Source organism: Lepisosteus platostomus, chromosome 7 (genome assembly GCF_059453375.1).
Source record: "Lepisosteus platostomus isolate fLepPlt1 chromosome 7, fLepPlt1.hap1, whole genome shotgun sequence".
Classification (NCBI taxonomy): Eukaryota; Metazoa; Chordata; class Actinopteri; order Semionotiformes; family Lepisosteidae; genus Lepisosteus; species Lepisosteus platostomus.
This window is the reverse complement of record NC_142617.1, coordinates 41,755,915-41,781,601: the sequence shown is the minus strand read 5'-3', so window position 1 is coordinate 41,781,601 and position 25,687 is coordinate 41,755,915. Positions and strand designations below refer to the sequence as shown.

The 25,687-nt window shown below is 40.2% G+C and overlaps 2 protein-coding genes across 3 annotated transcripts in view; one reads left to right on the top strand and one right to left on the bottom strand.

Annotated features, from left to right (window-relative positions):
• Nucleotides 1–25,687, top strand: part of optc (opticin) — a 132,612-nt gene that overhangs the window by 19,586 nt on the left and 87,339 nt on the right. The gene's annotated exons all lie outside the window — the stretch shown is intronic.
• csf1a (colony stimulating factor 1a (macrophage)) lies at nt 979–25,405 on the bottom strand. 2 transcript variants are annotated; one of them, XM_088640454.1, is made up of 10 exons: nt 25,086–25,405; nt 18,383–18,496; nt 15,397–15,459; nt 14,302–14,472; nt 12,292–12,478; nt 8,477–9,670; nt 7,762–7,955; nt 6,624–6,667; nt 5,849–5,907; nt 979–4,852 (listed from the first exon to the last, which is right to left on the bottom strand). In XM_088640454.1, exons 1-10 carry the CDS (start codon nt 25,125–25,127, stop codon nt 4,839–4,841), a joined length of 2,082 nt encoding a protein of 693 aa, XP_088496580.1. In that variant the 5' UTR covers nt 25,128–25,405; the 3' UTR covers nt 979–4,838. The 2 variants fall into 2 exon arrangements, with proteins under 2 accessions (XP_088496580.1, XP_088496581.1); XM_088640455.1 differs by lacking the exon at nt 8,477–9,670 and having other exon boundaries at nt 25,086–25,388.

Sequence of the window (25,687 nt, the reverse complement as noted above, 5' to 3'; positions counted from 1 at the left end):
GCAGCTGTAGCAATAATGTAGCACTAATGTTAAAGGAACTATAAAATTGGATATATTCTTGCACTGACAGTATACAGATAGACATACAGCCTACTGGAGGTGGTTTTCAACCTCATTTTTCATAATGGACCTGCTGAATAGTAGAATATTATCACCGATTGGGTGTTAACGTCAGGACTCCACGGCCGCCGAAGGGGAGAGTGAGCAGTGTGGATGGCCCCCTCCTGCATGCCCATCTTTTAAAGCATTGTGTATTTTAACACACTGCGAGCTATGCAGTGACGTACAGGAGGTCCAGCTCTTACTTGAGGAGAGGTACAGTACATCCCTTGTGGCACACATGAGGCCAAAGGGGTCACCATTTCAAGCAGGGCGTGAGAGCCTTGGCTGGCTAATCCGGCCCTACCGTCGGTGGTGCTCAGCCAGTTGTGCATCACCAGCTGGAGAAATCCAGTCACTGATGGCAGGCGGTGTGTCCCCGGCTGGACCTCCTGACGGGCTCACAGAGCGCCTCTGCTGCTTGGCCCTGCTGTTTGATTTCAGTTAGTGACTATGATGCTGTATTTGCACGGTGTAATGCACATTTAAAACCAAAAATAGAAAATGTGTTTTTGAGCGCCTTAGTTGTAATACATATTGAACATCAAGTACATGTTATAACGCTGTAATTACATAGGTATGTACGTCACACTTGCATTTTACACAGACTGTAACAAGAATGAAGAACCAAGGAGTACAGGTTTCTAAAGCTAAAATGAATGTTCATTTTATTTATGCAAGCAAAAAATGTTTTAGTTATGGTTTTTCCAAATGAGCATGCTGGTATTCTAGAAGTCTTAATTCTTTCTCTTGTAAGTCCCGACCTGCAACCATTTCTTATAGCTGTAGCATTATTTATATACTGTATGTATATTTACACTGTTTTATTAGTATTATCTTAGGGAAAGATAAAGTATAGTACCCATGAACACTTGTAAGTGGGGGTTATTACTCTTGTGCTTTAATAATGTTTGAAAAGAACATCTGGGTCCATCAAGGAAATGCAGGTCTCAACAACAGCAGTGATTGCAAGAAAATATAGATTCAGGTCCATTAAGCAGTGCCAAGGTCAGGTCGCCGAGACCTTTCCATGAAAACCAATCAGTGCCCAAAAAGCAAAATTGAATTGTTCTGCTCACTTTCGAGAAAACAAGTGCAATGTCATTTCAGAAATAATTTGCAAGTCTTGCGTCATCCTTCTGTCTGCTCTCAAGAAGCCACATGTTAAGTCCATTCCCATTTTTCCTCTTTTTTTCTTTATTGTATAACCGATTTAACCAATGGCTCAAAACCAACTTGATTCGGCCCCATTTCTTTTCTGACTCGCACACATTCGAATGCTGGATACAGTACCATCACCACAACAAATGAATTGAAATTAAAAAGACCATGTGTAGCAGGTGAATGGGTGAGTGGATTAGGAAGCGTTCAGTAGGATGTCGGTTAACAACATTGAGAATATGTACACTATGTAACAATGGTTATTTAATGAGTGCTTGTCCATTAATGATCCCCTCACAGTGTTTGTAACAGTAGTTGTGTTAACTTTGGTGTCCTGGTGAAATTCCACAGATTTGGATACTCTCGCTTCCCTAAATGTCCTCCTTAATTCTCTCCCTGATCTATGGTATACTGTAGGAGGGCTGCTGGTACATTCTGGGAGCTACATATCAGTGATGGGTGGATAAGATCCTTTTTTATATATAAAGTGCTTTGGGATTCAAAGGGCTACTGTATATACATGCAAAATATTAATACTGTAAAAACATTTAGGCTGACTCTTACAAATCAGTCAGGTAAGCTGCATGATCTGAAAAAAATCAGGTAAGACTTTGTAACCCTCGTTTTCTCATCTACTGAGATTTCGGTTATGGTTTCTAGTGCTGTGGATAACTTAAACGAACTCTATAAAATCTACCTGTCTACTGAGGCTGTGGTGTTCATTCTTCTCATCCCATAACCCGAACAGTTGATAGGAGGATAGAGGTTCCAAATCCACTTGACTCAGGTGCAGAAAATGTATTGGGGAGTCCATTTTCCTTTTCCCGTTCCTTCCTCATGGGGGGGTAAATCCGTAAGAGAGTCAGGAGTGGAGCCAATCAAACCTGTCCTGCAGGTCTTTGGGAGCTTGGGGGAAGTACCAGCAAATATGGGGTGAACATGCGTTTGGCTCAGACACCGAAGGATGGAATCAACCCTAGAGCTTTGACACTGTGGTGATAATCTCCACTCCACCAGACCTCCTGTTAGCAGTTATTAATTTTTTAATTGGGAAAGGAACATAACCAAGAGGACAGAGAAAGGCAGATTGAGCTGGGGTTTTGCTTCACATTGAGAAGATTTTCCGAGATGTAGAGCTCATGAAATCACAGCTGGAGTCTGTTGCAAGTTAAGCTTTTGGTTTGTGACTATAGTGCAATTTGCTTAGGGGAAAGGAAATGGCATGTGTCCTTCCTCAGCATGTGCTATTCTCCAATGAAGCACCATCAGTTATCAAATCCTGGAGGTTCATAGAAGAATGACCTGTGACAGGCTTTATTACTTACAATCTAAAAGTAAGCGGTCAAATCATTTTTTTTACAGCCTGAGGCACATTTGAGAGATGAGGTTAAAAGAAGAGAAGTGTGACTTGGGGGGGATTACTCCTCTTGGATCAAAGAGGAAGAGGACAAAGCAAAAATGATTTCCTTGTATAGAATTTCAAATTTTGTTGACGATTGTACGTTTCTGGTTTACTGATAGTTGGCTGATGTTTGCAGAATTGTCTGTGTCACTTGAAACCTAAGTTTCTGATTATGTACATCTGATCTTGCAGCATCATTTCAAACACCCTGTTTGTGTTTGTGTTTTTTATATACTGTGGAAAATCAGTTTGGGCCAAATGGCATCCTCCTGTGAGCTTTTAGTTTGAGGTTACTAAAAGTTTTTGTTCACAAATATCTGTTTCATGATCCATTTAGTCTCTTCCTCCTTATGCAGAACTCCTATGCAGAATGTAGAAACAGTATTTCGTGCTTTCAAGAAGCCAACCATGTTCTGTACCAGCCTGCAGTGTGCAGGAAGAAGCCAGAAAGGGAAGACTCCATTTAGTCCATCACTGGGGGACACTGGTCTCCTGTGATGGGAGACCATCGGCACAGTGAACTTTGCTCATTCAATAAACCCCAGGTGGCATCTATGCTTGGCTGAGAAGTCATAAGTTTGAAACTGCATCTGTGGGTTTATGACTAAACCCCTTTAGGACAGAATCCTCCCATAAAAGGAGAAATGCTAATTGAAAGCTTAATGATCAGTAAATCAGTAATGAGACACTTAAGCATTTGTATGCTCTGTAACTAAGGCTCGGGTTAAATAAATAAAAAATCCAACCTGCTGGCTAATTCCAAAGCTGTGTACTTGGCTGTTTTCCACAGGATGAAAGCAAGAAACCTCTGGCAAACTAGAAAAGCTCTATTAACTAAAGTATCCAGAATTTCCAACCTGACTTGGTCAAACGTAAGCTTAAGGGGTGCAACATCATGCTTTGCAAATTACTAACAAGACAGTTACACCTGGCTACCAGACTGAAGCTTTGTTTTAAACAGGCCTGAGTTCAAGTGCGGTAAATATGTGTTTTTTATGGTGTTAAGGTTATCGCTAGAGGACTTCTTTAGCCCTTATTGTAAGGTGCAGACAGGTCTGCTTGAATTTCCACAACTTTGCCAGAGGATGGATTTGCTGCAGTTACATTTTAATTGTGGGGGGAGAAGCCTGTATCATGGGTCTATGTGGTCATTGCCCTTGGCTGTTCTTATTGTACTTGTACAGTATTGCATGGAATAGGAGTGTACTGAACTTATTATTTTGTGAAATCATGCCCTAATCCTGACACAATCCATTAACTGCCACATAAAACAGCAACAGCCCATGAGATTGATGGTCAAAACTCATTCACATCATTAAACCCTGAAGCCCCCAAGTAGAAACTTGGACGCAATACCTCACTGAGTATCGGCCAGCACTCACACAATATGACAGAGCAGATCCAGTAAATGGGGTACAAGCCTTGAGATCCCAGTTAGTGGACATCAGCAGGAACTGTAGTTTTTAGTCCTGCTGGGGTTCCCCCTCACATTCGATTTTATTCCAGTTACACCACAAAAAAACCCAAACTTGAAGCCTTTGTGAAGCCCAGTAAGTGTGGCCCCTGAGAGGGGCTGATTTGTCTTTTGGCATGAAAGAAGTTCAGAGCAAGTGTGGTTCCCAGTCACAGTGGAAACATCTTGAATGTTCTGTCATCTTTTTTTTAAGTTTTATGGTTTCTGTCTCTTGAAGTAGCAAGATGGCCAAGTCATGTAGGCACAATTAAGGCTGGGGGTTTGCCTTCTCTCGGTATCCAGTGGATCCTGCTACAGTATCTCCCTTGTTCCTTTGGAGATCAACTCAACTGAAAATGACATCATCCTCTACAGTTCCCTGCCGCACGCTCAGCCTGGGAACGCTCTGCTCCGCTTCATTTTGTTGGGGGAATTCTTCATCAGTGCAGTCGAACACTGCAATAGAATGAACGATTTTCGACCCATATTCTTCATTATCTTCATCTTTGTTTGATACAATGTCTTTATGTATAAAAATATAGAAACTTTATTAATATTTTAATATCCTTATAGAATTCTATATATACTGTATATACTTATCAACTTAGAAAATCCATATTAAGGGGTGAAATAAGTCCATGCTGTGAAAATCTTTTTGGAAAGGATTTAGTCTTCCTCCGTTTGTTTGTTATTTGACATTTGAGATATTTGAGATTCGCCAAGTTACAGAGTTGAATCTGTAGGGAGGAAACCAGAGTTGGTTTAGAAAACAATCCCAAGGAACTATGTCATTTCTCAGACAAAAAGCAAAAGATACCATTTAACATCATGGAAAATCATTGCTTAATGCTGCCTGCTTTTATTTCTGACCCATTCCTAATGCGTTTTTTTGCACAATCTCTTAAATGAGCCATCTGCAATATGCACTTGTTGTAACCTGCAGCTGTCACTTCATCCATCAACGACTTAAATTTGAGCCTTTTTCATTGTTTGACATGTCTCAGATGAAGGAAATGAGCTGTAAATGCACTGTGCTGTATTTGAGCTTAACGGTTTAGAAAAAAGCATTCTCTCGTAATAATGTAGCCTCTAAGGCAATACAGGGCTTTTCTGGAATGTGCAGTCATTAAGTAGGGGAAAAATATGGTTTGTTGTTTGAGTCGTATTTCGTGCCATTGATCTGTGAGATTGAATGAGAGTGTCCATTACCAATCATTAGTCTGTTATATAGTTATATAGTAGCACGTGTGTAGGTGAGCATATGTTACCTTCATATATTGCTGAGTTATGTGCCTTTTGGCCTATATTAATGTTCTATAAAAACCACAGAGGAAAAAGCATCAGTTAAGAGTTTTTACCAATTTCTGAGACCTGACGTGCTTTTATTTTACCATTCTAAAGAGATGCATGTGTTGACTGTTCCTTGTGTGGCTAATCATGAGCTAGGCAAAGTTAAACCTAGGATTTATGGTGGAAAAAGTAGTCTGTGGTCTCAGTAGCAATCCTGTGCATAGGATGGGAGAGTTTGGTAGTGCAGAAAAATGCCAAAGACTGTTTGAGATTAATAAAGGGAGATTTGTAAGTGAGAAAGGGCGTCAATCCATGGAGCCTTCTGAATTACAAACTAAAGAAACCTAAACCAAGGGTGCTTTAGAAAGAAACATAGCTGAGGTTGGGATCTTGTTTACTTGTCTAGAAGGCTAGAGAGCAAGAGCAGCTGAGAAGAGCCTTACCAGAGTTATCCAAAAGTTCAGATTCCTCCATTGCAATTCTTGAGCTACAGTTGTCTACCCTGTCATGGAAAAAAACACACATTCAGTGTTGTCAACATCCACGTCTTGGTGTTTGCATGCTGCTTCATCCCTAAACCTCTTAGCAAATCCCTCAAATGTCTGCATCTGTACAGGGTTTCAGTGTAGTTACAGCATCCTTAAGCTAAACTTGCATCATTGTAAACAACATTTTTTAATTGTTTCCCAAAATATTGCACATGCAAGTGTTCTCGGATATCATCTAAATCCAACCATTAAATTTGTTTTCACGGCAGTGAACCTTTTTTTTAAAAACAATCTAAAGGATGCCTATTTTTCAGTAAGTGAATGGGGGTTCTTTGTCTTTAGTGCTTTTCCACAACACAGTACATTGTTCTGCCTGTCTGCTTTCCAATATCACTTGGACACTGCAATAACATATGAACATTTTGGGAGTTTCTTACATTGCACATTATGCATTTATGCAGAAGGTACTTCTCCATCATAACTCTCCATCTTTTTTTCTAAATGTCTTTCTAACATTTTGGATTATACAGAGAGCAGATGGAAGATAGACTACCATCTAATTCATGTGTCACTTTCTTCAGAAGATCTTATTTTAATATTTTGTCATTTTTAAAAAGTCTTGTGCAAAAATAACAGATACAGGGTCTGTAAACAAACCCTGAAATGGACATACTGCAACACCTCGTCATTTATACTTTAGGAGTTTAAAAACTTTTGAAAAATAATTTACCTTTCTTCATGATGCTGTGATCCATGTTTTAGTGCTTCAAGTTTCTGCGGGAGAAATAATTCGAAGAGGGTGTTACACACAGGAAAGACTGGAATGCAGTGTTATTAGGGAACTGCAGTCAATTCGAGTAAATGTTTTTCGTCTCAGAGGACAGAAATATTTTTTCCCTGACAGGCAATAATGGCAAGATCTGTAATGAAAGGAAATTACAAAAAAATAATATAGTGGAAAGCTTTTCTTTGGCAGAAATCAGATACATTTTGTGGCACCTTTCTATTGGATAGAGGGATGTGGTGATGGAACGCCACCATCGATGATGTGGTTTGAATTTTGGCAGGGTTGAAGTTTTGATTTAATCTCTGCTTCTATTAAAATGGCAGTGGGAAGGGGATCATGCAGTTCCTTCTGTTCCGCAGTGGTGCAAGAATACAGCAACTGTCTGGAGAGTTTCGAATCGCACAGAAACTCATTATTTTAAGAATGTACTGTTACACCATCTATTACACCATTCAAAATGTCCTTCTTCAAGACTCTTAAAGGAACATACAGCAGCCACTGGCAGAAGACTTTTCCTGGGTTGTCCAGGGCTGTCATACACCCTTATTTATTTACATAAATACATCAAATGTACAGTACGTCAAACTTTGAGAATCGTTTGCTTAAAGCTTAAAGATAAAAGACTGTAGCAACCAATTTAGCAGTTCAAACTCCGCTTGCTCTAGTGACTCAAGGAACTGTGTAATGTATAATGAAGCACATATTAATGAAAAACAGCAGCTGCAAATACAATTTACAATGCCATGTGGGAATAATTTAAAGTCATTCAATTTGAAAACCGTATCCATCAAATATTCCCATTTTGTTTTCTGTGTACATTTTTAAAACATCAGCATGCCATTTTCTTCTTGGTACAAAGAGCTACCAGATTCAGTTTTAGTTTAGCTGGACTGTTTTTTTTTTGTAGAAGCACTGTAATGTAGCCTTTGCCATGTTATGCAAAGAAAATTGGAGCTGATTTTCAGTCAGGGTTAAATATTTCATTGTGGCATTTATGCACTGACTTAATCAGACTCCACAAGCTGTGGTCTGCAGGAAACATACAGTAGTTGCATGGCCATCCTCATGCTAACTATATTACCTTTTTCTGTATGAAGCAGTAGAGGGTGGTTATAAGCAGTAGTCCTCCGCACACAGCCACCACAATGAAGGCAGGCTTGTAAGAATTATTCGAGTCCTCTGAAGTTCCACTTTGGGACTCTTTCCCTGAGTCTTGAGCTGTTGGATCTGAAGCCAAGCTTTTGTCGATATGATCCCAGGTGCTTGAATCATGACCTGCAGGCAAAATGGAAGAGGTTTGAGTGCTTGTGCATAGATCACTTGCAGGAGGGAGGGCCTGGAGCAGGAGAGACAAACACACAGACTGTAACACACATTTTCTGTTGCATTGCTGACAGGATGTTGCTCCTGTGGTGAACTCAAAACAGTTAGACATTTTGGTAGCATTGACTGTTAGTGGTTGAAATTGAACAAGAGGTTAGAATAAACAAGGAAGAGACCACATGTCTTTAGGGGTTAGAAACTCAGCAGCTCTTAGTGGTTAGAGGTGAAGGCAGCATTCGTCCCTAAAAGTTAATGTTTGGAACAGTCAATCCTTAGTGCTTCTTCCTCCTTAAGACCTGAAAGAGCTTCTTTTAAAGCGGTCCTCGCTGTGGACAGGTGAAATGATCATTTCAAAGTGTCCAGAAAGCTGCGTGACCCTGCCGAATACCCATGCATCGGAAGGTCAACACTGTGCACAGACGTGAAGCAGACAGATGGTGCAGGTGTTAGTATGAACTGTTTAAACGTACTACCTGGGATGACCTTTTCCTCATTACTGATCTTGCTATTAATCTGTTGGCTTTGTGGGGTATTTGAAGGTGAAATAGTAGAAGAGAGTGGTGTTCTTTGTTGCCCTTTAAAAGCTGCAGATAACCTCGGTGACCGCTCTTCAGTTTGCATCCAAGTGGGAATCACCTTTTCTTGCCAGGTTTGCCTTGAAGTGCTCTGTGTAGGTTGATAGCCATTGTAGCTGACAGTTTGTGGAACTGGTGACCCTTTCCTGAAATTACCCAGAATTCTTTCAAGAACTTCCTTTTCTTCTGGATCATTCAGTGTACCAGATGCCCAGGCCCGGTTTATTTGAGTGTCTGTCTCTGAATTATAGAAGGATCCCTCCATCCTGGGATCTACTGATCTCTTGGCTATTAGGGCAATTGCTGTACTTTCTTCTGGTCCATTGGGTGTATCACCAACCAGGGTGTCCTGGGATGGTAAGGAAGTGGTTGGGTGATTCATAGAATCTTCAAGGGAAGGTGAAGAGTTAATTATATTGTCCTTCCCAAGATGAGCATAGTCTGTGTTTTTTTCAGTGTTTAACCTGGCTGTTCCATCCAGATTTGGGGTATAACTCTCTGTCAGCTCTTTAGTGTCAAAGGTTGTCTCAGAAGGGCTTTTCCCCTCTATAACAATACTGCCCACACTAGGAACTGTCAGTGGCGTGCTCTCCGGTGGTTTACTGGAGAAGTGACTGTGATCCAAGTATTCAGGGGTGCTGGGTATCAGTGATAAGGGATCAAAATGAATAAATGGATCTGTAGTTATTGTTTTCTGAGTATCTTCTTTGTTGGAAGATGTGGGAACTGTGCTGTATCCAGAGGTAAGAAAAGAAGAAGAATCCTTAGCTTTAGGAAATGCAGACACGGTGAAGGCAAAGTAGTCCCAGAGTGTCGTCGTCTTCTTCTGTTTTTTCCCATCAGGAGAGGTCACAGATATAGTATTCCTGCTTCCCTGATGCTTCTCCAGCATGGCAGGGCCAGAATTTGGAAGGTGTCTGCCTCCGGTGCTTGAGATCCTCTGAGGAGGATTTGACTGCTCATAGGGTTGTGTGGGAGGCTGGGAAGCAGTGAGCTTTGGAAGGCCTTTCCATAAACTGTTGGCTGCCAAAGAAGCCCCTTCGGAAGACCCATAACCTGCAGTTGGACAAGAGCATTGGCATACGACAGGACCTACAGGAAATTGGAAAAAGAAATATTGTAACCTACCAGGGAGAAGCTCATGGAAGATAATGAGGAAGAGCTTTTGGGGAATTATCAAAGCAGAGAAGGGCACAAGGATTAAGCAAAGCATTCAAAGTACCACTACATCATTAACGATTGAGACTGAAAGGCAAAATTGTGAAGAAAAGCAGAAGAGGGGAAAGTGTCTCGGAAATGGAATGTTTTGACTTTGGAATTTATACTGTAAATCTTGGATATGACTCAAAGGGATTTTTTTTCTATTTTCTAGAACAATCGAGTCTGCAATTGGAAAAAGCCCTGCTGCACTGCCTGCCTCTTTCTGAATTTGATTATGAAGTGTAGGTGGCTTTCTTTGGTTTACATATTTGTTTTAGTTACATTCAGTGCATTTACATTTTGAGTTCAATTAAAGCAAATTAATTAAAACAAAAGAAAACAATTTAAGTATGCAATTTATTTTGTATAAGAAATATAAATGAGGGATTAATGTTGCTGTTTACAAATTTGGCTGTGCTTCAGAAAGTCAACATCTTGCGTAAAAATCCCCTGGCAGTGTTAGACCGCACATTTTTCTAAGGTTATATAAACATTGTTCATCCTTCATTCTATTATCAAATGTTGCTCTCAAAAAATCTCTCAACCGGAACAAATTCTAAAGGAATTCGTAAGGAGTAGTAGTTTTAGGAGCACTACTGAAGGAATGCTAGGGATTCATGTGCAGTGTGTCAACAAAGCAAAATGGCTAATATTGTGGTAATGCATATCTTCCTGTTAATTAAGGGGTTCCTGGAATGTGTACATCTGACATGTTTGTGGTTTACAGCTTGTAGTACAGCTCGCCTCTCATTTCCATGAGCTGTAAAGAAGAGTGAAGGCTGGGAACACTTGTTGCTCTTGCATGAGCTTTTGCCCATGCAAGTACAGTATTTCAATAGCTGGCAGATGTTGTTGCCGAAAAAAGAAAAACACTTTCAGACCACCAAAATGTTTTCTTAGAAGCAAGGCCCACTAGGCAGACCTAGGAACTAATAGCATGCATTTTAGGAAGGCTGATGTGATTGGTTTTGTAATCTTGTAATGATTGGTGAAGTCCGTGGCCATCAGCAGTAGTCAGCTGTCACTCATGCACTGAAGGCACTATCCAGTGATGTGAATTTTGTATTGTTTTTTTAACTTTTTTTTAAATTAATGGCTCAACAGTAAAATTTAGGGAAAATGTCCATCTTGCAGACCTAGACATCACATCTTTCAATGTATCCCACATAGCCATCAACATTTTACCTCCCAACTATTCAGTGTCTCCAAGAACAGGAAAGTGTGCAGTCTTGGCAACAGGGTATGGACCACCTGCTCGTTTCCTTTGGTCAAATCCTTAACGGATGAAAGAGGTCCCCCCATTACTCCTTTCTTGTCCTCAAAAACTGAATGACCCCCCACTCAATGGCATCAAGCACTTGTCACTCCAGATCCTGTCTAATCTGAGCTAGAAATGACAGTGGTCATTATCTCCAATTTTTCTTTTACTCGGCCTAGGTCTGCCGAAAAAGGATTCTGAAACATTAAGCAGTAGTCTGAGCTCTCAGGAACGTGCCGAACATGCATAAAATCAGATGCTGCATTTTAAGCTCTTGAGCTGCTAATTCTTCACAATTCTATGCTCGAAAATGGAGTGTGACCAAAATTGAGACTGCTCTTAAAATTGCTAACAAAATTGCTAACAGCATCTCCCTGGAATTCAGGATATAATGGTGCCTGAATTGAAAGTATTGCCAAAGAATATGGGAAGAAAAGGCTGTATTTAGTATAGTACACCTGTATAAGACTCTCACATCAATTCAGGCCAGAAACTAAATATATGATCTGTTTTTAGAAGTTATAATTGCTTCTTCAAGCTTGCCCTTTTTAACTGCAAGAGCTATTTTTGTGGAATATCCCGACTTCTTCAATTTATCTAGTGCTGTTGGAGGTTGTCAGGGAGATAGAAATGTGTATTAATGAAGCAACCTACTCCTCCTGGTTCTAGAGCTGAAAGTAGAATAATACACTATTACCAAATTGTGCCCCTTCATCACCCTCCCATAACATCAAACACCAGAAGCACCATAATCAAGTAGCTGAGTGATTTGAAATATACATGAATCCTCAGAGCCTTACGCTCTGCAATGTATTCTAAAATTCCTATGATGTCCAGTTTCCTGGCATGGTCATTTTCAGTGGAAAGACTCTGAAAAGTCTCTATTCTAGTTACTTGTCGCCATCTAAGACTCCTCTCTTTTTTAGTTTTCATTTGTTTTTCCTTTTTCCCTTTAAACATCTTGTAATTAGCATAGTTTAACACTATTAACATATTTCCCCCAGGTCTTTCCATAGTCACTCATTTATAGTAAATTAAACGAGATTTGGTTCTCACCCATTTATAGAGCCTGTATTTTACAAGAGCAGTCTGGGTAAGTACTGCACCTTGTTCATCTGTACAAGAGCAGTAACTCATCTGGGATTTGAACCCACAATTTAACAGGTACCCACAGCCCTAACCCAGCAGTGCTCCACACTGCTACACATGAAGAATAACTTGTCTGCTCTCAGTTTGTAAATCTATAGTTCTTTACCTGTGGGTGTGTTGACACTGGTGGTGGTTTCCAGGATGTCTTCTGCATACTGGTCCTCGCAGTTCCAGTTCACCGGCTTGTTGTTTTTTGTCATCAGACTCTTGTAAAGAGAGATGACCTTGCGTACTTTTTCTAGTGCTTCTTTTGGAGAGCCAGTGTACGTTTTGGCAAACTTTGCTGGATCATACTGAAACCCACACACACAAACAAAAAGAAATGGAAATCTGAGTCCCTATTTTTGAGAGATAAATGAGAGGCAGTTTGAATCAACAGTCTGAGCATCGATGTTTGTGCTGTTTTTATGTGCGGGCAACTCCAAAAGTGGGGGAGCTTTTTCAAATAAAAAACTAAACTTTAGCTCTCGGCAGGAACTTTTTTTCACATGAGATAAGATGTCTGTGGTTTTTAATGCTTTAAGTCACTGAGTCCCTGAGGCCTGTCTGTCAAATTGTTTTATGAACTGGTTGAGTTATCGGGTAGTTTCTTGTAGATTGTCAGTCAGTTCCTGCCTGTGACGGTTGTCAAGGAAAAATAGAGAAAGGAGTTTGTAAACTAGAAGTGGCTATGATTAATCTGATCAAGAGATGCACAGATTTATAATCCAGGACACTACTTAGATTGGTTTCATTTAAAAAAGATTAAAACATTTGAGTGACCAGGTGCACTTTTCTCTCTGCAAACTAATGATTGGTGTGAGCCACTGTATTCTTAAAAATATGTGATCTTAAATTTTCTGTTTTTGCAAAGACTGTACACATGTACCACAATCTAAATAAGGAATTGCTATGGTCCACAACACGGTTACCTTTTATGGACTGATTTTATTTTGTTTCTGTGTAACAAGTAAGGATACGGTCATGTTTTAGACCACTTTTCCCTTGTCTCTTTGGGAGAACTCTTGCCTGCATCCACCTTGATTCTGAAGTCTGCCTTTGCTCAGCTCCAATCTTTCCAATCATGATCACTAATTGCATTTCAGAGTTAATTTAGCCTTACTTGGGGGAGTATTCTGGCACTGCAAACAATTACTGGGTGTCACAGAACTGACAATATGTTAAGTGAACAGGTAGAGTACAGTACCTCCATTATTTCAGACACTCATGAGACTTCCATGGTTCCCATGTTAAACTGACATAAATATGAGAGGTTACAATCAAGAGTAGGACTGTCCAGTTCATTTGATTTGCTGTTACCTAATTAATCTGAAGATCTGGTCCTGTCATTTCTCAATCAGATCCAGGGTTCAACGAGACTACAGGGTAGCTTGTTCCAAACTGCCTTTTACAAATGAGCTATGCCATAGGGCCTCCTCTGCTTGTTTGTAACCTTTTTTGTATTCTCATGTTCTTTTGGCTGTTTCTTTTACAGATTTCCAATTTCTGTCTCTCTTCTGGTCTCAAACAAGGAGTTGTTTTACAGGATAATCTGTTGCCCAGCCATGATTTTATTATCATTCCTGTCGGTAAACTATTTCTTCTTTTATTTCCTTTGATTGATTTCAGGGATGGAAAAGATAATCTTAAACACTCTCACATTCACATTCTAAGTAGATCTGTCCATTATTCTATTACCCAAATTGAATTACAGGCTTCACTAGTCACTTGAGGATGATAAAAATTGTGCTTCGAGGTTATGCCAGTGTTGTCAGACCCTCTTTAAACCGCATTCCTGGAGGTACTGTAAAAGTTTTCCTTTGATTTTGAAAATGAACAGCAGCTTTATTTTTACTGCAGTTATGTCTGTACAGCAAACATTTGATTGTTGTAATAGGTAATGAGTGCCTAATCGTCTAATGTTTTTTAAAATCTGAGTTCTTGAGGAGCTGACGTGACAAAACTAAGGCTCTTGAGAATTCCTTGTCCCCTTTGAAGATAATCCTAGGAGGATTGTGTTCGCTCACATTCAGTGGTGAGTGTAGGCCTGCTGGCTTTCCCGTGGTCACAACACTTCAGGGCTGAGTCGTGTGCCTTGGAATTCACCCAGCATTCCTGCAAAGGCGGGATCACTCACCTCCCTCTCCAAATTGATCTCCTGGATGCATTTTTGTGTGTAAATTTCCTGCACCAGCCTTTTCACCGCCTGCACGTATTGGTAGTTGTCTGAGCTCTTGCCATAACTGAAGTGGTCTCTGAGAAGCTCCAGTATTTTGGGGAAGGCAGCTTTGACATAGCAAGTGTCACTCTGCAGATAGACATCACAACACACACCACATAAATACACAAAGAAAGATACAGAGAAAGAACAGAAAGCTCAGCTCAGTTAAAGGTAACACTTCATCCTGATCTGTGTGTTGTAGTGTATGAAGCTGCACTGTTTTGTGTAGATGTGTCGACTCTGGCCTGTGGTGCCTTCTGTGGAGACTGCATGTGTTGTGTCTGTGAGCATGCACTGTCTGAAGTGAGACCCATGTGACTCCTCTGTGTTAGGATAGCTCTCCGGCAAGCACTGTGGGACTTTGGCAAGTGTGAAAGAAAATGCACAGTATTCACTTTTCCTGTAAAACAAGCTACTCATCTCTGCATTGATACTCAACTGTATTTTCCTGGTGTTACAAAGCTTCTGATTCAGCTTTTTTAACACAATGGGGGAAAGTGGATCACTGTTGCACTCTTCTAAATGTGTACTGTTCAAATTCATGCAATTCTCTGGCACACTTCCTTACACACTGAACTGGTCTTCGTTAAGTCTTTTGAGCAGTTCCCTTTGCTGTGCATGGGAGGAATGTTATGTAACACTAAAAAAGGAGCAGTAGCAAAGGATGTTAAAATCTAACTTGAGATGTGTATGATAAAAGAGCAGGAAATGATATCAGCTTGTTCACATAAGCCATTTAAGCCATCTAAGGCATCAAAGGGCCATTTAAGATGCAAATTCCACAGTCATGGTCAATTTCCTGTCCACCTCTGCCTGTGGAAAAAAACATTCAATGTTCTGTTGGTGAATGTGAGGAAGTTGAACATTTACGACCTTCTGGTGATGCCTACTATAAAACTGCTTGTTTTATACATCTATGAGTTTGATATATATTTATCTAACTGAAGTCGTTAACATACTGCTTACGATGGCATCTTAATAAATGGTATGAACTTCAGGAAACATACTTACCAGACTGCCTTGCTCTGTGAATGTATATGTAATTGCACAGCCATTTTGCATCTGGTTTGCAATCTGGAAAATAAAAAATAGACCATTTTGACTTTTGGGTAGTTTAAAAAATAAGAACACGTGGCCTGAGCATTTTTGCAGCTGAAGTAAATCTGCTTGAAGACGTCAAACCTTAGTCATACTACGGATATCAGTTCTAGTTTTAGCTAAGGGTTTAATGCATGCTACAGTATAAGAGAAATGTATCCTATACGAGAAAGAGTATATTGAAAAAATACTTGACTCTGCAGAGGAAGTTTGTACTGATGGGAGGAAAAAGATTGGCCTTGCACCACACACTGCTTTTCACTCGCTGATATGTTTACAGCAGATTACCTGACTTGTAAGTTTTTGTTATTTCTTTTATCCACGTGTTTTCTTAGAATTCTTAGATAATATAAATGGTTGAATTCAGACGTTTTTTCTTTAAGCTGCAAAGTTAAGAAAAGGCGAGTTTATTAACTTAAGGATATGGACAAGGAGGGGGATTTGTGGCTTGCTTCTTTTGCTAAAAATATCAAGCAATGGAGTACGTTATCAGATATTAATATTATTTATCTCAGCACTGTGACCCTTGAAGCTGCACGTGCTGAAAGGAGGAATACACTTTCCTGAGTCTTAATGACCTTCTCAACACTTGACACACGAGCACTGTGCTGTTTTTTTACTTCATTAGTTCCATGCAGTTTGGCAAGAAACAGAGCGCAGAGCGCTGTAGCAACTGCGGAGTTGGGAACATAGTTTCTGATTGAAGTCCAGCCATCCCAGGCCCAGCCCAGTCTCGCGCTGTGTTCCTGCACTCCACGTGTAACATTTAGAAGTTTGGACAAATGTATGTGCACACGTACACACAGTGTCTGTGTGTGTGTTTTCGGCATGCCTGTGAAGGTGAGTGCATTGTCAAAAGCACCAGCCTGCTGCTGGTCATTGGGGCAGAATCCGGAGAGCTGCGCAGTCGTTTCAGTTTGTTTGCATTTTCAGTCGTTTTAGTTCAAAGTTCACAGCAATGAAAGCCGACACCGCTCTTTCAGTTTTAATCTGCCAGGTCTTTTGTAATGCAGCAATGCGGGCAGGGGCATGCTTTTCTGAAGGACTTTGTTTTCCCAGCAACCTTAACTCTTTGATTGGACTCTTTTTTTTCTTCTTCTAGCAGTTTGTACCATAATCTGCAGTGGCAAGTTTTGATAGATGCCCACCCAATTTGGAATGACCAGTTGTTCTACGGCCTGGCTCTCCAGTGTGACATGGGAAGGAATGAGGCCTGTGGATGTGCTCCTTTGGTGCCAGCCTGCAGACCTACTCAGAGAGCCCACAAAGGATAGTTAGTGCTAGTAAGAGGCAGCTTGGCTCTTGCCACTGCTGCTGCATGCTTAGCCAGAAGGCCGAGAGGACCCTGAGCCTTCTCCTGGCATAAACAGTGCTGCTTGGCGTATCTGTGACACATGACAGGATGCCCACTCAAACTATCAACGTCTGATTTGCTTTTTTCATGCTGTGCAAAATGAGAAAAATGTGCAGCATTTGAAAAGCTACTGTACTACAATATAATAGATATGATTCTAGAGAGGTAAAGCAGAAGCGACTGAAATTTAGCTCCTTTGGCAATTCTCTGAAATTCTGTCCCTGCATCATACAATATGTCCTGCCGTGACGCATTGATCAGATTGACCAGAGAAATAAAAGGAATACATGGAATTATCTACCGGTCACTGCCTGGAATTGCATCTTATTGTAGTGAGTGTCCTTAGTAGCCACCACACGGTGGTATCTCGGTTTCTGAGTGGAAGGAGCTGCACAACCATCCAGTTCTCAGCAGGTGTACTCAAGGATACATTTATATGTTGTTGAAAAGTCTCTTGTCTAGCCTGTCAAATTGTTGAAATCTCATTGTTTTTGTTAATGAATAACGTCTTTTGATGAGACATTAAACCAAGGTCCTGACTCTCTGTGGTCATTTAAGATCCCTGGCATTTCTCAATAAGAGTAGGGAGTTATCCTGGAGTCCGGGCCAAATTCCCCCCCCCCCCCCCCCCCCCCGGCCTTTTCCGTGGCCTCCAAATTGTCCCCATGTCTGATTGGCTTGCACTTGCCCTGCGATGGAGTGGCGCCCCCTCCAGGGTGTACCCTGCCTTGTGCTCGTTGCTTACTGGGTAGTCTCCGGCTTCCCGCAACACCGTATGGTATGAAGCGGTTTGGCAAATGACATGACAATAATGAGTTATTTTGCTTGTATAATAAGAGAAATGCTTTGTACATTCCATTTTCCTGTCTTGAGATGAGTCTCTGTGAGGCAAGTAGCTCTCTGTAGGAGGATTTTTTTTCCCCAAAACAGAAACTTCTTTATTAATGTGACCATTGTGGGCCTTTTTTGGTCTTTCATTTATATGACATCCCATTTGTTAGCTGTAGTAAAGGTTCTGAAATCCTGGAATTCTTCCCTAAGAACCATCTCAGATTAACTTTTAAGTTGTTGTAACCATTACTGGAGTAATCTGTTATTTCAAGATACTGTAGTTTCAATTTCCACAAGGATCATACCTGCTACAGACATTTTGTTTATTGCGTTTTGTTATTTAAAATGTGCTTAAGAACAGGAAATGTGGCTGTTGGAACACTTTTTTTCCCCTGCCTTTAAGCATCTCGCTCATTCTTAAGGAATTAATTGGTTACTTTTTGCTATGACAGACTTATTTTGTGATTCAGCCAATGTCTCAGACTTAGAAGAGTGAGTAATACTCTCTCTTTAGAAGAGTGAGTAATTACAGTATAAGCTGTACACAGTAACTCACAGGAGCAAGGGGTGGGAAGAGAAGCTCGGTCTGACTCTCTGCACATCTCTGTAATGTTTCAATTTTTGAAACTTTGGCATGCAGTGAGCAGAGCTGGTAATACATCTGGCTTACAATTTAATACCCCTACAAAGCCTTTTAGCAAAGAATAGTCTTACCAGACTGTTGACTTTCTTCAGGTGATCCTCCGTCACCGAGTGTCTGCATGGCCCAGGGACATCTCCCACAGCCAGTTGGAAACACAGGAGGACCAAAAAGCACAGATGCCTAGCCTGTAAAAGAAAAATAACTGATTACGGAATGTTTTCAACTTGAGATTACAACCACTAAGGCAGAATAAAGCAAAAGGAAGACCTCTGCCACAGTAAATATTTACTTTGTAATGTAAGTCTGTAAATTTGGGTCACTTTGCAGCTTTGTTCAAAGCAGAAATGTTCAAAAATAAGAGTCACATGCAGCAGTCCATTATGAGGCAGATTCATGTGAAAGTTTTCCATTTCATTATGAAGCTCCTGATGGACCTATACAACAAAGGCACCAGTTGCTCCCACCTCACCTGCTGAGATTTTATTGTAATCCATATTGGTTTTAGTAATAACCATTAAAAGGTTCTCATTTGATAATTTCTCGGCTCCAGGGTCTTGGGTTTGAATCTGGATCTGTCTATGTAGAGTCTGCATTATCTCAGTGGGTTTTCTGCAGGTTCTCCAGTTGTTTAAAGCTACCGTATACCTGTCTAAACTGCTTTTCCTCTCCTTGCTCTGTATCAGTATTATGTGAAACTGGTCTACAGAATAGTGCAGTATGATCTCACTAGTTAAATGTTTATACACCGTCTTAATAGCAAAATGTGGTTTTGCTACCCATATGAATAAGAGGAAATGAGAGCCAATTGTCTTGTACAGCTGCCCTTTTTTCTATTTTGTTCTTGTTTTGGAAAAGTAAACTTTTTAGATGGGACATATTGGACAAACCTGTAGTAGCTCGGTTTACAGCACCAAGTTTGAATATTTCACACAAGTAAACCTTAAAATGGAAAAATACAGGGCACATTTAGAATTTAGGACATGTTTTGAATGGATTTAATGCTTGGCACAGTTTTTGAACTTTAAATCCAATATATTCAGATCTACCAAGGGTCAATTAGATGATGTGTTCTGGTAATTTTCGTCCAAATTACACCAAAACATAATCGTACCCGTCCAAATAGGAATTCCAAGCCCAGTACTTGTTGGCAGTCTTGGTGTTTGCTAGTGAATGTTTCCATCAAGCTTGGGGTTTGAACAGCAGGTGGGCCAGTTTCAGTGTCATCCAGGCTTAGAGCAATTATCCCTCAAGCAAGATTAACTTATCCATTTTTCTCTGCGTGTTCTGTTTTTTTATATGGAACAGTAATAAACCCACATGCAACTATAAGCTTTTATCTGCTCTTTGCATACACAAGGGTCCAAATATACTACGGAGGTATAAAGCAGTGTCCTGTATTCTGAGTTCAGAACTTTGAAAAGACTGTGGTATTTTAGCTTCCTTATTTCTTTCAACGCTACCCACTTCAGCCACATCTATTCATGGTATCATGTCTGCTTTCAAAAAAGAAATGGCCACAAAGCTAAGAAATTAGTCATGCTTAATTTTACACAGTCTGGACCTCTTATTAAAGAGCCTTTGCATTGAAAAACATGGAGAAAAAATGTCCAAGTTAATTTTGTGGAAGAAAAAGTGATGCTTGTAATTTGTTAGACAGGAGCCATGTAGTTCCTCATGAATTCCAAAAGTTTACCGGGTCCTGTTGCTGGGCAAAAAATAATTGTGTGTTCCTCTTGTGATAATACGGTGTAAGTATCCATCTGTGGCATGTTTAGTGTGTGGTGGAATGTAGATATAGACCTTCCTCTTATGCTTTTTTTGAATCCTGGCCCAGACACTCCTCCTCAGCCCTTTCTGCAGAGCGTAAACATGACTGAGAATGATTGCATGAGACTTATTTCAATTATTTTCAAATCTGTTTATATTTGTTCTGTCCGCTGTCGGTGTGCTTTCTCCCCATGCTTGGTGACACAATTGGAATGGTTGATAACTTTGTTAAGTAATACTGCTGAAACGTTTCAGCTCCTTCAAGCATGGGACATGCTATACTGTGCAGACGTGAGGTGGCAATAGGTCATTTTAGGAATATTTCTGTACAATAACGCAATGAGCGCAGAATAGAAAAGTCTCGATGAAAGCTGACTATCTGTTTTGGAAACAACACAATCGGATGAGCACCCCCAAAAAATAGTTTGCTTCAGATCTTATGTACTGTAATTACATCTTAGTGCAGATTTTCAGGCTTTATTGTCTTTGAAATCCCTGGCCAAGTATAAATATTTGCACTGCAAACAAATTGGAAAGCTGCTGATGACTTGTAAGGATGGAAGTACCCTACTCAGAGTCATTTATTTTAACCAGCAAGAGATTTAAGAACATCAAAATTTGGTTAAGACAGCATTGTCACACGAGCCTGAAAAAAGTTTCAGAAATCCCAGAGCTGCTTATATTCCAGACCAATGTGTGAGAGATGGAAAAACACGTTGTTTAGCAGTTGCATAAAAACCGAAGTCCACAAGACCCAGATTGCTAATGCCTTCAAACCACCGGACCCTCTGGGGCGGGAGTAGTTGTGCTATTTGTTTGTTGGTCATTGCAAACATTGCATTTGACTGGCAGCTGTGGACCCAGAGGTCTGTTTCGCTGTTAATGATCTACAGTACACAGCAGGATATGCCAGGATTGTCAGTAATGCAAGAAGAGTAAGAAGAATAAGCTCACAGTTTTCTGACACCATCTACAGTATTAGTCAGAAAGTTATCTCAATTAACACACTAATTTGATGTTTCAGACAGTGTTGCATGTCTTGAAGCCAGCAGCCATATCACCCTGCAACTCACAATTGGCAACCCACTGATTCTAAGCCGGAGGGAGCCTGGTCAGTACCTGGATGGGAGACCTCCTGGGAAAAACTAAGGTGTTAGTGGGGCCAGCAGGGGGTGCTGACGGGGACACTATACTGTAAACAGGGGCCGTCCTTCTGATGAGACGTAAAACTGAGGTCCTGACTCTCTGGTCCTTAAAAATCCCAGGGTGTTTCTCGAAAAGAGTAGGGGTGTAACCCCGATGTCCTGGCCAAATTTCCCATTGGCCCTTACCAATCGTGGCCTCCTACTAATCCCCCTCTATGAATTGGCTTCATTACTCTGCTCTCCTCCCCACTGATAGCTGGTGTGTGGTGAGCGTTCTGGCGCACTATGGATGCCGTCGCATCATCCAGGTGGGGCTGCACATTGGTGGTGGTTGACTGTAAAGTGCTTTGAGTGGAGTGTCCAGAAAAGCTCTATATAAGTGTAAGCTTATTATTAAAACCTCCAATAAACTCAGGTTTACCAGAGAATGAAGCAATCTGGGTTTTAGATTAGGTATCTGTTTTACATGCTGACAACACCTCTTGCTTTCAACTTTGCCTTCTATTGATCCAACAGTAGTGGCAGAAGTTGCACTAGCTGTGATTTGGAATAGAAATTGTAGAATTCAAATGAGAAAAATTTGAAATATTTAATACCGTACCCATGATCAGCAATCAGTAACAGATCCAGTTAATTTAATAAAATATTTAGTTTATGGCTTTTGCTGGTGGATTTTGCACAGTTAACTTAATCTATCCTTATGATGATCTTCTTTGTCAGTGGTTTTTGAGATATGTACATCTGATATCCACTGTTACACATACATTGTCTTGTAGCGGTGAGAGTTATATTAGTTGCAGTACCGGGAGCTGTCTGAGGTATAATCAGATATTTTAATTTGTTAAGACTATCTAGTCATCGTAATCTCAAATGGAATAACATTTCTTTAGCAGTCAGTTTCCTTTTTCTCATTTTACTGCAGGCATGTCCATTATCTGGTATTTGTACTCTTAAATATTCCATACAAAAGGAGCTTATCCAATCAGGTGTCATTGGGCATTCATCAGTGATATATTTACTTAAGTGCAATGAGGTGCAATGCTAATTTCATTCCCTAAGAAACTAGTTGCTTTCACTGCACTCATCAATTTATCCAAAACTACGTTAGGAGAGAGAAATGTGCAAAATACACCGAATGTGCCATACAGTAAGTTCAATAAAGAAGCTACTACACTGTATTCAATTAGAATACAAATAAAGGATATTGGTACCCAGCCAGGGTATTGGCTTTAACAACATGGCTGGGTACCTTGTCCCACGTTCCCGCTACCTTCTGTGTAAAAAAGTGCATCTGTTTTCGATTTCAGATACACTTACTCAGATACGCATACATGTATTCTGATGATTTCCACTGGGTTTAATATTTTAATGACTGTTTAAAGTGGTCTACAGAACATCCATGTGTGTTTCACCTGCATTTGGAAGGAGGAGAGCTGGCTTTTGTCGCAGAACCAATTTAAGAAAATGTTTTTAAAATCTGAAGTCCTTATTTAATCACGCTTTTGCAGTTAACCTGTGTAACAAATCACGAGCATAACAATTATTTATACTGATCAGGCCAGGGCGTCTGCAGCTGCCCCTGCAGAGTGACTGCTGGGAGAGAGAGAAGCACAGTGGTCTTCTGTAACTTGTTTAGCATGATGGAGGGAGAGTCAGTGCCTGTGCGTAGCTGGAACTGGGGACCTCCTGCTAGAAATTCCTTTTATCCATGAGATTGCATAGCCTCCTGCTGGATGTAGATGATGTGGTACAACAGAAGAATTTTGAAGGTCATGTGAAGGACTCCATATTCTATTATAGAATTCTATATTAGTTGTCTATGGTTTGGTAATAAGTAAGATGCCCTGCACCAATATTTTTTAGTTTCCCTTTGACTCTGTCTAAAATTGTTTGATTATTAATAGCTTCTCTTACAGTCTTTATCTTTGTGGCAGTTTTTTTTTTACATCAGAGCGATATGCAGTACTTATTTTTCAAGATCTTTCAATAAGATTCTTTTAAAGTCTACTGTTCTATCCAAAAATGGCTTAGAATGTTCATGTTCAGGTCCTATTTTACAATTGCTATTTTACCTATTTTAATTGGAATTATTGAATCAAGTAACTCAAGTAGGCCAAGAACACATTTTTGCAGCTTCTTGCATTAGAAGATGGGTTTGTATCAATTGTTACCTAATATATGCAATGGTAGTAAGCTATCTGCACACTGCAGGGGTCCTGGGAGACATTGTGTATAGGTGAGGGTGATTTGTCTGGCTATATTAGACCTGTCACTCCTCATAGCCAGGTGATTGTAATGACTGCTCAAGGCTGGCAAGGGGATGAGAGGCATTCTGGGAGCTGGGTTTAAGAATCATAAAAATAATAGAGGAATATTTCAGCACTTTGTTACCCGTTTAAATCTAGACAAAAATGAAGTAGACAAATTGCAGTTTTAGACACATCATTTGTCTTGTTACCTACATTTGAACTTGAGTACAATGTTGCGCATTTCTGAAATGCATACCTTAGGTTTAAAGCCATGGTCATATTGTGGTTTTAAAGCTGAGCCATACTGCTGTCATCTGCTGCAGTTCAGTGATTTGAAAATGGAAAGCATGGCGCTTATCCATTATAACCCCTAATTATCTTATGACCCCTAAATTTGTAAAAAACATGGCCTGTGCTCATATTTCCTATCTTTATAGGCAATAGATAGTTGAAGATCTGGAAGTTATTTAGGTCTGTGAATCTTTCTGCCGTGATGCATTGAAACATATGTTATTTTGTAACTTTCTCCCTGCAATACTTGTAACTGTATTTGACACCTGAGAGCTGTTTGGCATGGTTGATATAACTAACACCTTTTTACAAAGACATGCTTGTTCAAGCAGCTTTCCCAAAAAAACCTACCAAATCTCAAGTGCCTTCTGCTAAGGATGGTCTTCACTGAATAGTCAGATACTTTAACAACATATAATAATATGGGTATAATATTGCACATTTTTTCTCTTTAGAATTTTTGTCGATTGTGGTATACCAAGATAAAAAAGTTTAGATCCTAGCGAGATAAAGTAAAGCATTGTATGTGCATTCTGATAGCTGAGCTATTAGGAACAGATGCCTTGCACTTTTTTTTTTTGTGAACCATGGTAAATTTGTAATTGGGATATGTAACAACCTGTCGACCACGCCTTGCTGGATGAATTTTGACACATTCCCTCTGTTATCTAACTGTTGCGTCTGCTGTAATTTCCGTCAGATTGCTTCTCACTTTCGCTGCTCTTTAATGTAGCTAATGTAAAAAAACAGCGGTGTGAGAAGGCTACGACACGGTTAAAGCTGTGGAATATTAGGGCATATGGTGCAGTTTCTTTTAAAGCAAGAAAGCGTAGCTTTGAACCTGTTGATTATTCTGTCTGTATGATACCCATTCCTCATGAGACGTGCATTTTTCATTTTCTCTTAACAGCTCTATTGAACCTTGTTGAGTAACATTGATTAGGTTTATTTTGATTACCTTTGCTTGGACCTAGAGAAGAATGGTGACTTTTCATTATCTAATTTCAATCCATACAACAGCAATTTCTGTAGCTTTTATCAGCATTGACAATTAAAAATTGCGACAGCAATAGTGTATGGCCCAGAAGAGTAAATGACACATTTGCTGTTATTACCTGTTTTGTTTCTTTGCCATTATACCTGAACACATTAAGAGGCAGCAATTGCATTCTATTAAAAAGACCAGCAGCAGCAAACGGGGGAAAAACATAATCAGTCCTCTTATAGCACTGAGCTAAAAATCAGGACATGAATCTTCCTCTTCAGTTTTTTTTTAAAACCATTAGAAAGTGAGAAGCAGAAAATGAGCACGTTTTCCTTACCTTGGCTTTGCACAAAGTGTGGGCTGGTTTGTATGAGGTCATCTGGCTCACCTACACAAATAGAAAAGAGCAAAGTCCACTGTTTGATGCATTGGAGCAGGTTTTGTTTCCTCTTTGGGTCTCTAGATCTTTGATTTTCTTCAGAAAATTCGGGACTCTGTTGAAATTCCCAGCCTGGAGTTGATGGAAGTTTTGTATGGGGTGAGGGGGGGGTCTCTCTGTGTTCACTGGGCTAGGACTGTCTTTTTACTGGCTGCACACAAGGAGCTACTCCTGTTCTGCTCTCCTTTAACAGTGCACTGCTGCTTTATAAGACCTCCTCTTTCTCTCATGTGGTTTACAGGAAATAACTCCTCACATCTCTGGCTCCGCTTCAGCCTTTGTCCTTTCAGCCGAGGCTACCAGCGTTTTTAGACAAAGTAATTATAATTCCGCTTTGCTAGGACTGACTGAGCAATCCAAATTAATGTCTGTGCTGGCTGTCTTTGCAGTGCCACCAGTACAGATTGCCAGGGGGCTAGATGTTTGTCTATTCTCAAAGGTGAGGCAAATAATAGCACTGTAAGTCTGAATAGGCTCCTCTGTGGTACAGTCTTTCCCTT

Coding starts and splice junctions, on each gene's coding strand:
- csf1a (XM_088640454.1), bottom strand. CDS start 25,127: ATGACCTCATACAAACCAGCCCACACTTTGTGCAAAGCCAAG. Junction 12,479..14,301: donor AGATCAATTTGGAGAGGGAG/GTGAGTGATCCC, acceptor TGTGGGTTTCAG/TATGATCCAGCAAAGTTTGC. Junction 5,908..6,623: donor TCACAGCATCATGAAGAAAG/GTAAATTATTTT, acceptor TTTCCATGACAG/GGTAGACAACTGTAGCTCAA.